This window comes from Ornithorhynchus anatinus, chromosome 7 (assembly GCF_004115215.2).
Source record: "Ornithorhynchus anatinus isolate Pmale09 chromosome 7, mOrnAna1.pri.v4, whole genome shotgun sequence".
Lineage (NCBI taxonomy): Eukaryota > Metazoa > Chordata > Mammalia > Monotremata > Ornithorhynchidae > Ornithorhynchus > Ornithorhynchus anatinus.
This window is the reverse complement of record NC_041734.1, coordinates 52,543,697-52,555,040: the sequence shown is the minus strand read 5'-3', so window position 1 is coordinate 52,555,040 and position 11,344 is coordinate 52,543,697. Positions and strand designations below refer to the sequence as shown.

The window sequence follows — 11,344 nt, the reverse complement described above, 5'->3', positions numbered from 1 at the left end:
CAGGCTCTTTCCGCCGAGCCACGCTGCGAGCCTCACGTGGGACAACCTGATTACCCTGTATCTACCCCGGCGCTTAGAACAGTGCACTGCCCATAGTAAGCGCTTAACAGATACCAACATTATTATTATTAGTTGTGTTCTTGGAGAACTCTATGCTATGGGAAAGCCACATTTTAGCCACCGTTAATTCGATGGGAATTAATGGGTTTGGTGGTAGATAGTGCAACATTCCACCATGACAAATATTTTTTGATACACATTCCTATATTACTGATCTGTCCACCCACTTGAAGAATGCTTTATACCCTTGTCACTCATTTTTTTTTTTTAATGCAGCAAATACTTCGAAGGGGCAGAGTCACAAAGAAACACAAATATGGGTGAAGAGACATGGAGTAGTGGAAAGAGCCTGGCCTGGGAATCAGGGGACCTGTGTTCTATTCCTGGCTCTGCCTCCTGCCTGCTGTGGATCTTTGGGCGAGTCGCTTAACTCCTCTGGGCCTCAGTTTCCTTATCTGTAAAATGTGGATCCAATACTTTTTCTCCCTCCTACTTAGGCTTTGAGTTCCATTTGGAACAGGACTAATACCAACCTGATCAGCTTTTCCTGCCCCAGTGCTTAGTACAATGTTTGTCACATAACATTTAACAAATATGAAAATTGTCATTATTATTATTGATAGAAAATTCATCCTCATAGGCAACCTCTTATAACCAGGTTAGAAAAGCCAAATGAATTCATTCAACCGGATTTATTGAGCGCCTACTGTGCAGAGCACTGTACTAAGCTCTTGGAAAGTACATTTCAGCAATAAAGGGGGAGACAACCCCTGCCCACACCACGTTTAAAGTTTAGAGCATAATTATGGTATAATTATGGTGCTTACTACGTGCCAAGCACTGTTCTAAGCGCTGGGATAGATATAAGGTAATCAGGTTGTCCCACGTGGGGCTCACAGTCTTAATCCCCGTTTTACAGATGAGGTAACTGAGGCACACAGAAGTTAAGTGGCTTGCCCAAGGTCACACAGCAGACAAGTGGCAGAGCCAGGATTAGAACCCATGTCCTCTGACTCCCAAGCCCGTACTCTTTCCACTAAACCATGCTGCTTAGCTTGAAAGCCTGATATCTCCAGTGTGTATGATATTCCGTATCTTTAATACGCGCAGGGATGGTCTTCTCTGTGAAGGGCCTAGTGTTAGCATAGTATGAATGTTTTAGATTAGAAACAAGGCACTTTGAGGAAGCTCTGGGAGAGTTGGTACAGTGTCTGCCAATTCTGCGAGCATTTTTTTTTTCCAACAATACTAGAATATGTTTGTTCAAAACAAAGATGAAAAAGTACTGGCAGCACGTGACTATTTTTAGAGTACGTTGTACTTCTCTTGCCAATATTTCAGCTGAGATGCTTTTTGTGTTGTGACGGATTACTGGGCAATTAAAACCAAATGAAGTAGAGCATAAAATAATGCCATGAAGGGGATAAGGTCGGTTTGGCTACATATGTTATTCTTCAAAGCACAGTAAATGTTTCCCAAAGTCAAGCACTGACCAAGGCAAAGCTCTTCATCCCAAGACAAAGCATCTTTCTTCCTTGTGCTCCTATTACAGCAATAAAGGGTTTTAAGAAAAACCTCCTACCATTGAAAGTCTTACTAGGGGATTCTTAGCTTTCCTCATTTGTAAGAAAATCCATTTTCTGCTAGATATTTTTAGTTGAAATTTTCTCTGACGGGCTATTATCTTACTGTATACCCACCATTAGACCTTGATACTGTTCCAAACGGGTCATGTGATTTCTAAGCATCACTTTAACTACATTCTGAGTGACTTGTCTGGCAGGAGTCAGACAGTACTAAGCCGTTCAACTACCGAGGGGGCTGCAGCTCCTATCCTCCGTCTGAAATTCCTGTTGATAGAGCATTAACGTGCTTTACCGCTATCTATCTTGGGAAGTGAGTTTGTATGGCTCAGTGCACGTTCCTCGTTAGCCCATCTCTCTTGTACCAAACAAACTGCCTGTGTAAATGTAAAAATGTGATAGTCTGCAAAACAACTGCACGAGTGGGAACAGAACAACTCTACCATTGAAAGTCTCAAATAGTTAAACGCTGATGTGTCTTAATTGAATGAGGGATATTTTAACATGGATTTTTCTTAAGTGGTGCACATTTTTGCAGCCCCTTTGCCAGAGTAGATTTTACATCTCAGAGGAGTTAAGCTGCATTTCTAAAATGTAAGCGAGGTTTAAAGAAAAGGAAAAACAATAAAACGGTTCAAATCCCTGAATAAGGTTTACTCTGTAAATGCCTCAGTTTAAAAAACATATTGCGCACGCATTCTCAGTGCTGGTTTTATTGGCCGATCAGGCTGTTTGTAATTTTTCTAGGGAGAATTGTTCATTTGCAGATACACTTATCAGTTCCTTATAATTAGAGCTGATTTACACGAACCGATATTTTCGATTCTGTCCATTATGAGAAACAAGCGTAGCAGAGGAGTGTCGTGACGACCGGGCAACGTGAGATTTCAAACGAATTGATGGAGCAGGCGGCGTTCTCGTAATATTTCTGAACGTCTTTAGTTTCGGTGGATCAAATCTTTCCCATATCTGCATCCCAGCGATTTGGTTGTGATCAGATGATCAGGACTCCAGGAAGCGATTGGAGAGCTAGCTGGCTGCAGCTGCAATGTAGTCTGATTCCAGAGACAAGGAGCCACTGTTTTTCAAACATAGCGTAAACATAGAAGTTATTTTGTAGGCTTCAGGATGCAGCTATGGGCTGTGCTGCCAGCATTGTTTTGCTTCAAGCCTTTCGTGCTGTGGTACAGAGGAACTGTCCTCATATTTGTAGGCGACGACAGGAGGAATTGTCACATGAAATCCTGTCCCTGGATAACGAGGATGAAATGAGCCGACCCAGAACCCTCATCGTCATGGTATGGTATAATTCGGGAAAACAGTTCTAGCTGGTAGAATTCTTAGTGTAGTTTCTGTTGAAAATGCTTGAGCATAGATAAGGAGCACTTGCTACAGTAGTGTGACACCAGGTACTTCTCTACTATCTCTTTCAAAAGAGTTGAGGGGTTTTTTAGCTGTCACAGAAAAGGTAGAATGCATTGGCTTTCTAAAATCCTCTTCTGCTGAGGATTTCAACACTGTCGTTTGATGAAGTACAGAGGAAGCATTTGAGAGTTCCATTTCATTCAATATGCATACTTGTCACACTTTGAATTCCAAGAGATAATCAGAGCAGATTGGTTGATTACCGTGCTTTATTTTCTTTAAACTGGAATCTGTAGACTTAGGCAAAACCGTTTGCTTTGGAGCCTTAGCCCGAATTCTGTGAAGTAAAAAATCACTTCTTTATATGGGAAGTATCAAAACCATCTCAGAATTAAGAATTCACGTTTTAGCGGAGAGCGGAATTCTTAGTTGTGCCTCCACCTTTTCGGGAAAGCCGTGCTTGTGAATGCATGATTCTGTCTTTTGGCTGTCACCTGTTATATCTAGTCCCTGATTTAAATTCAGTAAGCACTGCCAATCATTCATTATGTTTCCGTTTGATCAGCAAGTATAAGATGTAGGACAAAGAGTCTTTTCTTACTTTAAGGTTTATTTCTGATGAGGAAGATATAACTGCTTAGTCACTGAAATTCCACACCAGGATGTAGACAGTGTGTTGAAGTTTCAAAAATTTAGACGGCAGTTGGTCTGAGTAGTTTAGCACAATTGACTTTTTTCTTAGATGTCAGATATCAGGCACTGATCCAGTAGTTACTTTTAAAAAAATGCCCTTACCCTGAGAAATCTTTAATTAAGACTTGCCACTTGACATGTTTCTCTGAGTGCCAAACTGTTAAAGGTCAATATATGCCAATTTCTACAAGCCAATTTCCAGCACTAGCCTTTTTTTCAAAAAGGAAACGTCATGACGTTCTTTATGACCACTGTAGCCTCACAAGTGCATTCAAAAGAAAGATTATGTAGAATAATTTCACAAACTAGAAATGTCTTCTTCCTGGGGTAACTTGTACAAAATATTAGTACAAATACAAATACCGCTAGAACCATGTTCACTGCATAAAAGCATGGCTCAGTGGAAAGAGCCCGGGCTTGGAAGTCAGAGGTCATGGGTTCAAATCCCGGCTCTGCCACTTGTCAGCTGTGTGACTGTGGGCAAGTCACTTAACTTCTCTATGCCTCAGTTACCACATCTGTAAAATGGGGATTAACTGTGAGCCTCACGTGGGACGACCCGATTACCCTATATCTACCCCAGTGCTTAGAACAGTGCTCTGCACATAGTAAGCGCTTAACAAATGCCAACATTTTTATTATAAAAGTGCATTTGCCTTACAAGCACTGCATTTGGAATGATGATGAAATGAAATTTTTCCATTTCTCTAGTATTTTTGCCTCCAACCTGTGTTACCACATGCATACTGTGACTATATAAAGAAAAATACACTGATTTCACTTATTCCATTAAAACAGCTTCAAGAGTAATAATTTTTAAAACAACTTTAAAATAATCTGCATTCTAGGGTAGTCCTTAATTAAATGTGGTTTATTAAAAAACTTAAAGCTTAACCGAAGGAATTACCTAGGGAATAGTTGTAGCTCACCCAGGAAATTAATTTTAATAATGCCATTTGAACGGTTTTCTGTCAAACTGCAAAGAGTCATTACAGGAGAGTAAAATATACCTTTTAGGGAGGGGTTCCACTTCTAACTCTCAGTTCGCAATGTGCCTTCTCTTCAGCTCAGAGACGATTGCTTAGCATCAAAATGAGAGGTATCTGAATTTGTGAATCCTTGTCATTAAGTTCTGTCCCAGAACGAAGGAAATGCTAAAGTTGTGGTGAATCAGGGAGAATAAAATGCTCTGATAAACAAGTACTTATCTAACTATAATTTAAAACAACGTTTTCAGGGCGATAGGGTATTGATTTCTGCCCAGGAAAAAGTTATTTTCCAAACAACGCCTCGGGGTGGGAAAGCGGCCCTAGACGAGTCAGTGGATGCCCAGGAGAGTCTGGGAACGATTGATTTGCTGGGTCTTGTTCCTCAAAGAATCCAGGAAGTGACTGAGGGAGGCTGCTCCCTCAGAGCAGTGCAGACCAGGCCAAGGCTCAAGGCAACAGGTGGAGCTTTGGGTTGGGAGGAGTCAGACAGAGCTCCTAGGAGGCCCAGCCTTCAAAGCTACTCCACTGTAAAATATTTCAATCTACTACGGGGCAACCTGCCCCAGCAGACCGCAGAACTCAACTGTGTCCCCCAGCAGCCCCAAAAACCTGACTCTGTCGCCCTGGATAACTGATTTGGCGATTTTGAGGCTGATGTTCCCTCAACTGCTCCACTTCCATATTAATGTTGCATTAACGGTCCTCCTAAATTTGTTTTCCTTCCTTTATTAGTCGAGTGAAGGGACTATCATAACCCACATCGGCTGACTTAAGTGGTACAGTGGATTAACGCACTTCCTTTGGGAAACATGCCTGTCTGTGTTTAATTGATGTGATTCTGATTCGAGGAAAACTGGTCTTCTTGCTATTTGGTGTTCATTTCTTTAACTATATCAGCAGTCATCCCCTCACTACTCTCCTATCAAGCCACACTTGATTACATATTCTTTTTCTTCTGCTTTCTTGTTTTCAGCCACTCTCCTCAATCTAAAAATTTTCACTCTTCATTCCTAGCACTTGTATTCATACACTTAGCCTGACGGGGAGGAGCCAAGGCTTCCTCGTTGTACTGGGGGAAACTGGCACGTCCAGGGTCTTTATGGGTGGGAAGGGGAAAAGAGCTATGGTGGGGATGAAGGTATTCCTCTTTGGGTCAGGAAGCTGTTTCCTGAGCTGAAGACGCTCCATTTCAGCTCCTCCTTCTGGCTACTCCTTTAGGCAGCTCCTATTGCTGCTTGAGTCAGCCGAGGACCTAATAATAATAACTGTGGTATTTATTAAGCACTTACTATGTGCCGGGGTGGATACAAGCAAATCAAGTTGACAGAGTCTCTGCCCACATAGGACTCACAGTCTTAATCCCCGTTTTACAGACGAGGTAATTGAGGTCCAGTGAAGAGACTTTCCAAAGTCACATAATGGATAAGTGGCAGAGTCAGGATTAGAGCCACGGTCCTTCCTAGTCCCAGGCCCAAGCTCTGGCCCTTAGACCACGCTGCTTCTCCTCCTACTGACTGATTCCTCTGGTACCGACCAATTTAGGACACGCCTGTAGGGAAAGTGGTTGAGGTAGCTAACTGCAGATTCCGCGCTGAAGCAGATGTAGGTAGGTTGATCGGGACTAGTAAAGTAAAGCCCCCGGCCAGATTTCAGGAGCTGTAACCCTTACATCTCCTCCAAGAGGCCTTCCCCTACCAAGCCCTGGTTTCCTCTTCTCCCACTCCCTTCTGAGTCACCTTTCCACTTGGATTCGCTCCCTTTATTCACCCCTCCCTCAGCCCCACAGCGCTTACGTACATATCTGTAATTGATTTATTTTAGGGTCCGTCTCCCCTTCTAGACTGTAAGCTGGCTGTGGGCACGGAACTCTGTTGTATTGTACTCTCCAAGTGCTTAGTACGTTGCTGTCCACACAGTAGGTGCTCACCAAATATGATCGATTGATTGATTCTGTGAGTCCAGAGTCAGGATGGTGAGAGCTGGGCCTAAGAACAAGGAAGGAAGAACCCTGTACCAGAGCCGCGCGCAGAAGGTGACTTGGCAGTGGTGAGTGGAGGAGCTGGTCTGGCCTATAAGGAAGGTTGACCATGAGAAACGAGAAAAGCATAGCTGGTTCTTATCTTTCATGTCAGACGGAGACTCCCAGGAAACCCTTTACTACATAAATTTTATGTTTTCTTTGATTTTAGATGCCACAAAAACCATCGTGCCCAAATTTAATGAGATGAGAAAAATGAGCAAGATTCGTTTCACTGAGGGGAACAGTCTCTATTCAATAAACAGTCTACGCTTCCCAATCTTCTTTTCTGAACTTTTCCCAAAAAATGAGGAATGTGGAGCATCTATCTTCTCTTCCTACCCCTTGGCTGCTAACTCTCTCATTTCTCTCTCTCACTCACACACACACACACACACACACACAGAGTATTCTCTATTTACACAGAGGAGGCTCAGAGTCCAATTTAGTGTTCCTGGGTAATATCTGGGATGAGTTGATTGGTAGATCAGTAATGAGAAGTTAGATAATAAGCCTGTTGAGGAATGAATTTTAGGTATTAAGCTTTGGCTGTTTGGTTACTTATAAGTTGTCCTGTCCTGGAGAGATTGGAGAAGTGGGGGCTGGAGGAGAGGGGATTCATTATGGACCTTCTGTGGAGTAGTGCTTTTCTGCCCTCTGGTATACTATAAAATCTTTCTGTGCTTTCAAGTTTCCCATCTAAGATGCGGAGGCGACTACTTCCCTGATGGTAAAGTACTTTGAGAGCCTTGAAGCTTCATATGAAAGTATATATTATTTATGAATTGGGAAATTCATTTTTTCTTTCTCTCAGGTTGTAATTGCTATGGAAGTTGTTTTTCCTCTATGTCTCATTCGGTAAGGGTAAGGCTTAGGTTGTAAACATTTCTAAATGCAGGAAACAAGCAACCTCAACTAACCCAACCAAGATTTTTTTTTTTCACTTGTGCTCCCAATTCTTGTTCTTATTTAATGGGACACTTAGGAAAATCATGAAAATGGCCATCAGAGTTTCCACTGGATGGAAAACACTCTGGAGTGCTTGTATCATTAAATTAACATACAGTGGCCAACTTAAATTAAATGCTACTTAATGCAATAGGACTTTGATTGGTTCTTCTTTAAAAGGACCACTATGAAGAAGAGGAAATTATGGAAATAATGAGGAGATCGTCAACAACAGTTTGTGGACAGCAAACAGATTTTTAAAAAAGATTCCCCGGCCGCAGTAAAGTAAATAATAATAATAATGATAACTGTGGTATTTGTTTAAGTGCTTACTATGTTTCATGGACTGTACTAAAATTTGGGGCGGATACAAGCAAAATGGGTTAGACATAGCTGTGACTAGCCCCCTCATGTGTAAGAAGGAACTGAGGGTGATTAAAGTCTTAGGAAATCTTTAATTTTCTAACCCTTTGGAGGCTCAAAGAAGATTTCATGATCTTTTTGATGATTTTGCACATGACTACATCAAGTTTTACTGAACAAAAAATAGTAGAACTTAAAAATTAAAAATGTCAAAAAAAATTAAATCAATACACCACCTCATGTGGAAATGGACACAGAAAAATGGAGAGGAAAAAAGTGACTAAAATAATCTTGGTTTTTATTAAGTGCTTAACAGGTATCAAGCAGTGCACTAAACACTGAAGTAGGTATTAAACGATCTGGTTAAATGGAGCCTCTGATCGTACTTGGGACTCACAATCTCAAGTAGGGAGAGCAGGTACCATCCCCATTTTACAGATGACGTTATTGAGGCCCAGAGAGGTTGAATGATTTACTTTAAGTCACATAGCATGTTAGTGACAGGTTTGGGATTAGAGGGCAGGATTCTTGGCTCTGAGACCCGTGCTTTTTCCATAGTTAAATAAGTAGAGTTGAACAATTTTGTATTTTCTTTGAACAGTATTGAAGTCAGCCTAGTTAGCCCCCAACATACGCATCCCCGATATTTTGGGCATGACTTTTTCAGTTTATCATGTCCAAACTCACCAGGTGTCACCCATCATCAGTGGTTTTTATCGAGCATCTACTTGAGTGGAAAGCAGTGTAATAAGTTCTTGGACGAGTACAATAGAAGGAAAACACGCAGTTACTCCCCTTCATTATTGGGTTGGGCAAGACTGACAAAATTATTTACAAATAGTGGGAGGAAGAATACTAGTAATCAATTGATCAATGGTATTTTTTGAGCCCTTATTCTGTGCGGAGTCCTGAATGAAGGACATGAGAGAGTACAATAGAGTAGTTATATTTCCTGCTGTTGAAAAGCTTGGAATCTAGTATGGGGATAGCAGTAATAGTAGTAAAAAAAATTTAAGCACCCACTTGGTGTGGTAAACTCTACTCTGTGCTTGTGAAGTGCAGAAAAGCAAAGTGCCAAATTCCCTGTTTACCAGTGGAAGAGATGGACATAAATTATGTATAGTGGTCAAAATAGTTGAGTAAGCATGCATTCATGAGTGCTAACAATGGAGTAAATATCTTAAGTTCTAGAGTTAGCTGTTGAGATAATATTGCTGAGGGTGCTGCAAAATTAACTGGGGAAAGCTGTTTGGAAAAGGGGGGATTTCAGAAGGAATTGTAATGTAGGGAGATCTGAAGTCTGATGTGGAAAGGGAGTTCCAACGTAGGGAATTGGTGTGAGTGAAGGGATGGAGGTGGGAAATTTCAGAGTGAAGTACAGCTAGAATAAGCTGGTGTTTGTGAAGCAAAGACAAGCTTGCTGGGGAGTGAGAGGAGAGAACAGATAGGTAAGATGGGATCAGATGCTAGAGGTTTTGTCCGATGGAAAGCGATACAGGGAGCCACTGGGGGAGGAAGAACAAGAATATAGCAGCAAATAGTGCAAATGTATCGGGAGGAAAGATCTGGATAAATAATGCTAGAAGTGGTGTCCGAAGTAAAGCGATACAAGGAGCCAATGGGGGAGGAAGAACTAGAATATAGCAGGAAGTAGTGTAAATGTATCGGGATGAAATAACTGGATAAATAATTGAATACACAAATGAATATGCATATAAAAATATAAATAGGTATATAAGTGCTGAGGTTAGAACTGAAATATATAAGTGCTGAGCATCATAGTGAGTGGATGGGACTGCCAAGCTTTCAATTTTATTTCTGCTTTGTAGGCCTGGCTGAAGATTTAGTCTCAAAGATGTTCTGATGAATGCTAAACCCTGTTTTTATCCTATGTAACTTTAGAAGACTTAAGGAGACACAGGAAAATCAGTCACACTCTTCACAGATACGCTTAGGTAAATGAATTGGCCTGTTATAGTTGAAACTTAATTAGTGCCGCTTCCTGATATTGGAGTGTGGGAAAATGGAAACTCAGGATTGTTAATTCACCATAACATTGTAATGTTACTTAAATGAATTAGTTTCCTTATTCGAGCAAATACTCCTAAATTGTCTCTTAAAGACCTTCATTCATTAATTTATTCCATGATATAACCTAGTTGTCTTGCCTTCTACCAATTATTTTTTACTATTTTTCTACTCACTTTTCTATTAAAAATGCAAAGCTATTTGTATGAAATGAAGATTATTTTAAATTCAGTAAAATCATTGTTTACCTTATGGAAAACGGTACTTTTACACAAGCCGTGAAGGATAAAGAAAGTGGAAAAATGATACATCATTTATCAATTTAATTCCTAATTCAGGTGCCGATTGATTTTTATTGAAAGCACGTAAGACCTTGTATTTAAGATATTTAAAGCAATCTACCAATCTGAAGCAGTATCCCATGAGTAAAACAGTTAAGCACCAGTTACTTTGAGATGCCTTAACTCATTAAGGTCAAAGGGAAATCAGTCAATCACTAGGATTGACTCCCTACTGGGTGCAGGGCACTGCAGTAAACACTTGGAAGTTCCTTACAGACACTGGAAGTGCGATTTTCCTCTTTGTACTTTCCCAAGCATTTAGCACAGCTCTTACACTCAGTAGGCCCTCAATAAATATCATTGATTTTAAATATCCATATCCAACAGACCACCATTTTCCCCCTCTTCAAAATCTTATTAAAATCTTTTCCTGACTTTCCCTCATTTCCTCATCCTATTAGTATCCTCCCTCCCGCGTCATCTATTCACTAAGGTCTTTTCCTTTTAAGGACGTTAATAATCACTCCACCTCCAGCACTTATGTACACATTCTTAGATTCTGCCACTTCTATCGTCTCCCCTACTAGATTGTCAACTCCTTGAGGGCAGGGATCATGTCTACCAACTCTGTTGCACTGTAATCTCCTGAGGGCTTAGGGCTCAATAAATAACAGTGTTTTATTGATTGATTACACTTGATTAAGAGACAAAGTACCTGCCCTCAAGGACCTTATGCTTTAACAGACAGACTAATAGGTACAAGACATTCAGCTTCTGTCCGGTACTAAAATGGATCTGTAAGCACATAAGTATGATCTTTGATGGCATACGGTTCCTACCACCCTCATTTGACTGAAATATACTATTTAGAGAAAAAGCAACCTACTTAATAAAGGTTAGTCATTTTTTCCAGGTTGTTTAGTTTCCTCCTGATGAGTAAGGTAGCCCCTGAAGACCCCCCATGGATTATGATGGAGGAAATACTGGCTAGCATGTGGGGTAACTTAGGGATATCTG

The 11,344-nt window shown here is 40.8% G+C and overlaps 1 protein-coding gene across 1 annotated transcript in view; it reads left to right on the top strand.

Annotated features, from left to right (window-relative positions):
- Positions 1 to 2,696: 2,696 nt before the first annotated feature.
- Positions 2,697 to 11,344, top strand: part of DOCK10 (dedicator of cytokinesis 10) — a 242,564-nt gene continuing 233,916 nt past the window's right edge. Inside the window, 1 exon segment of the mRNA XM_029069082.2 lies at positions 2,697 to 2,941. Coding sequence (XP_028924915.1) covers positions 2,780 to 2,941 — 162 coding nt within the window. The 5' untranslated portion in view covers positions 2,697 to 2,779.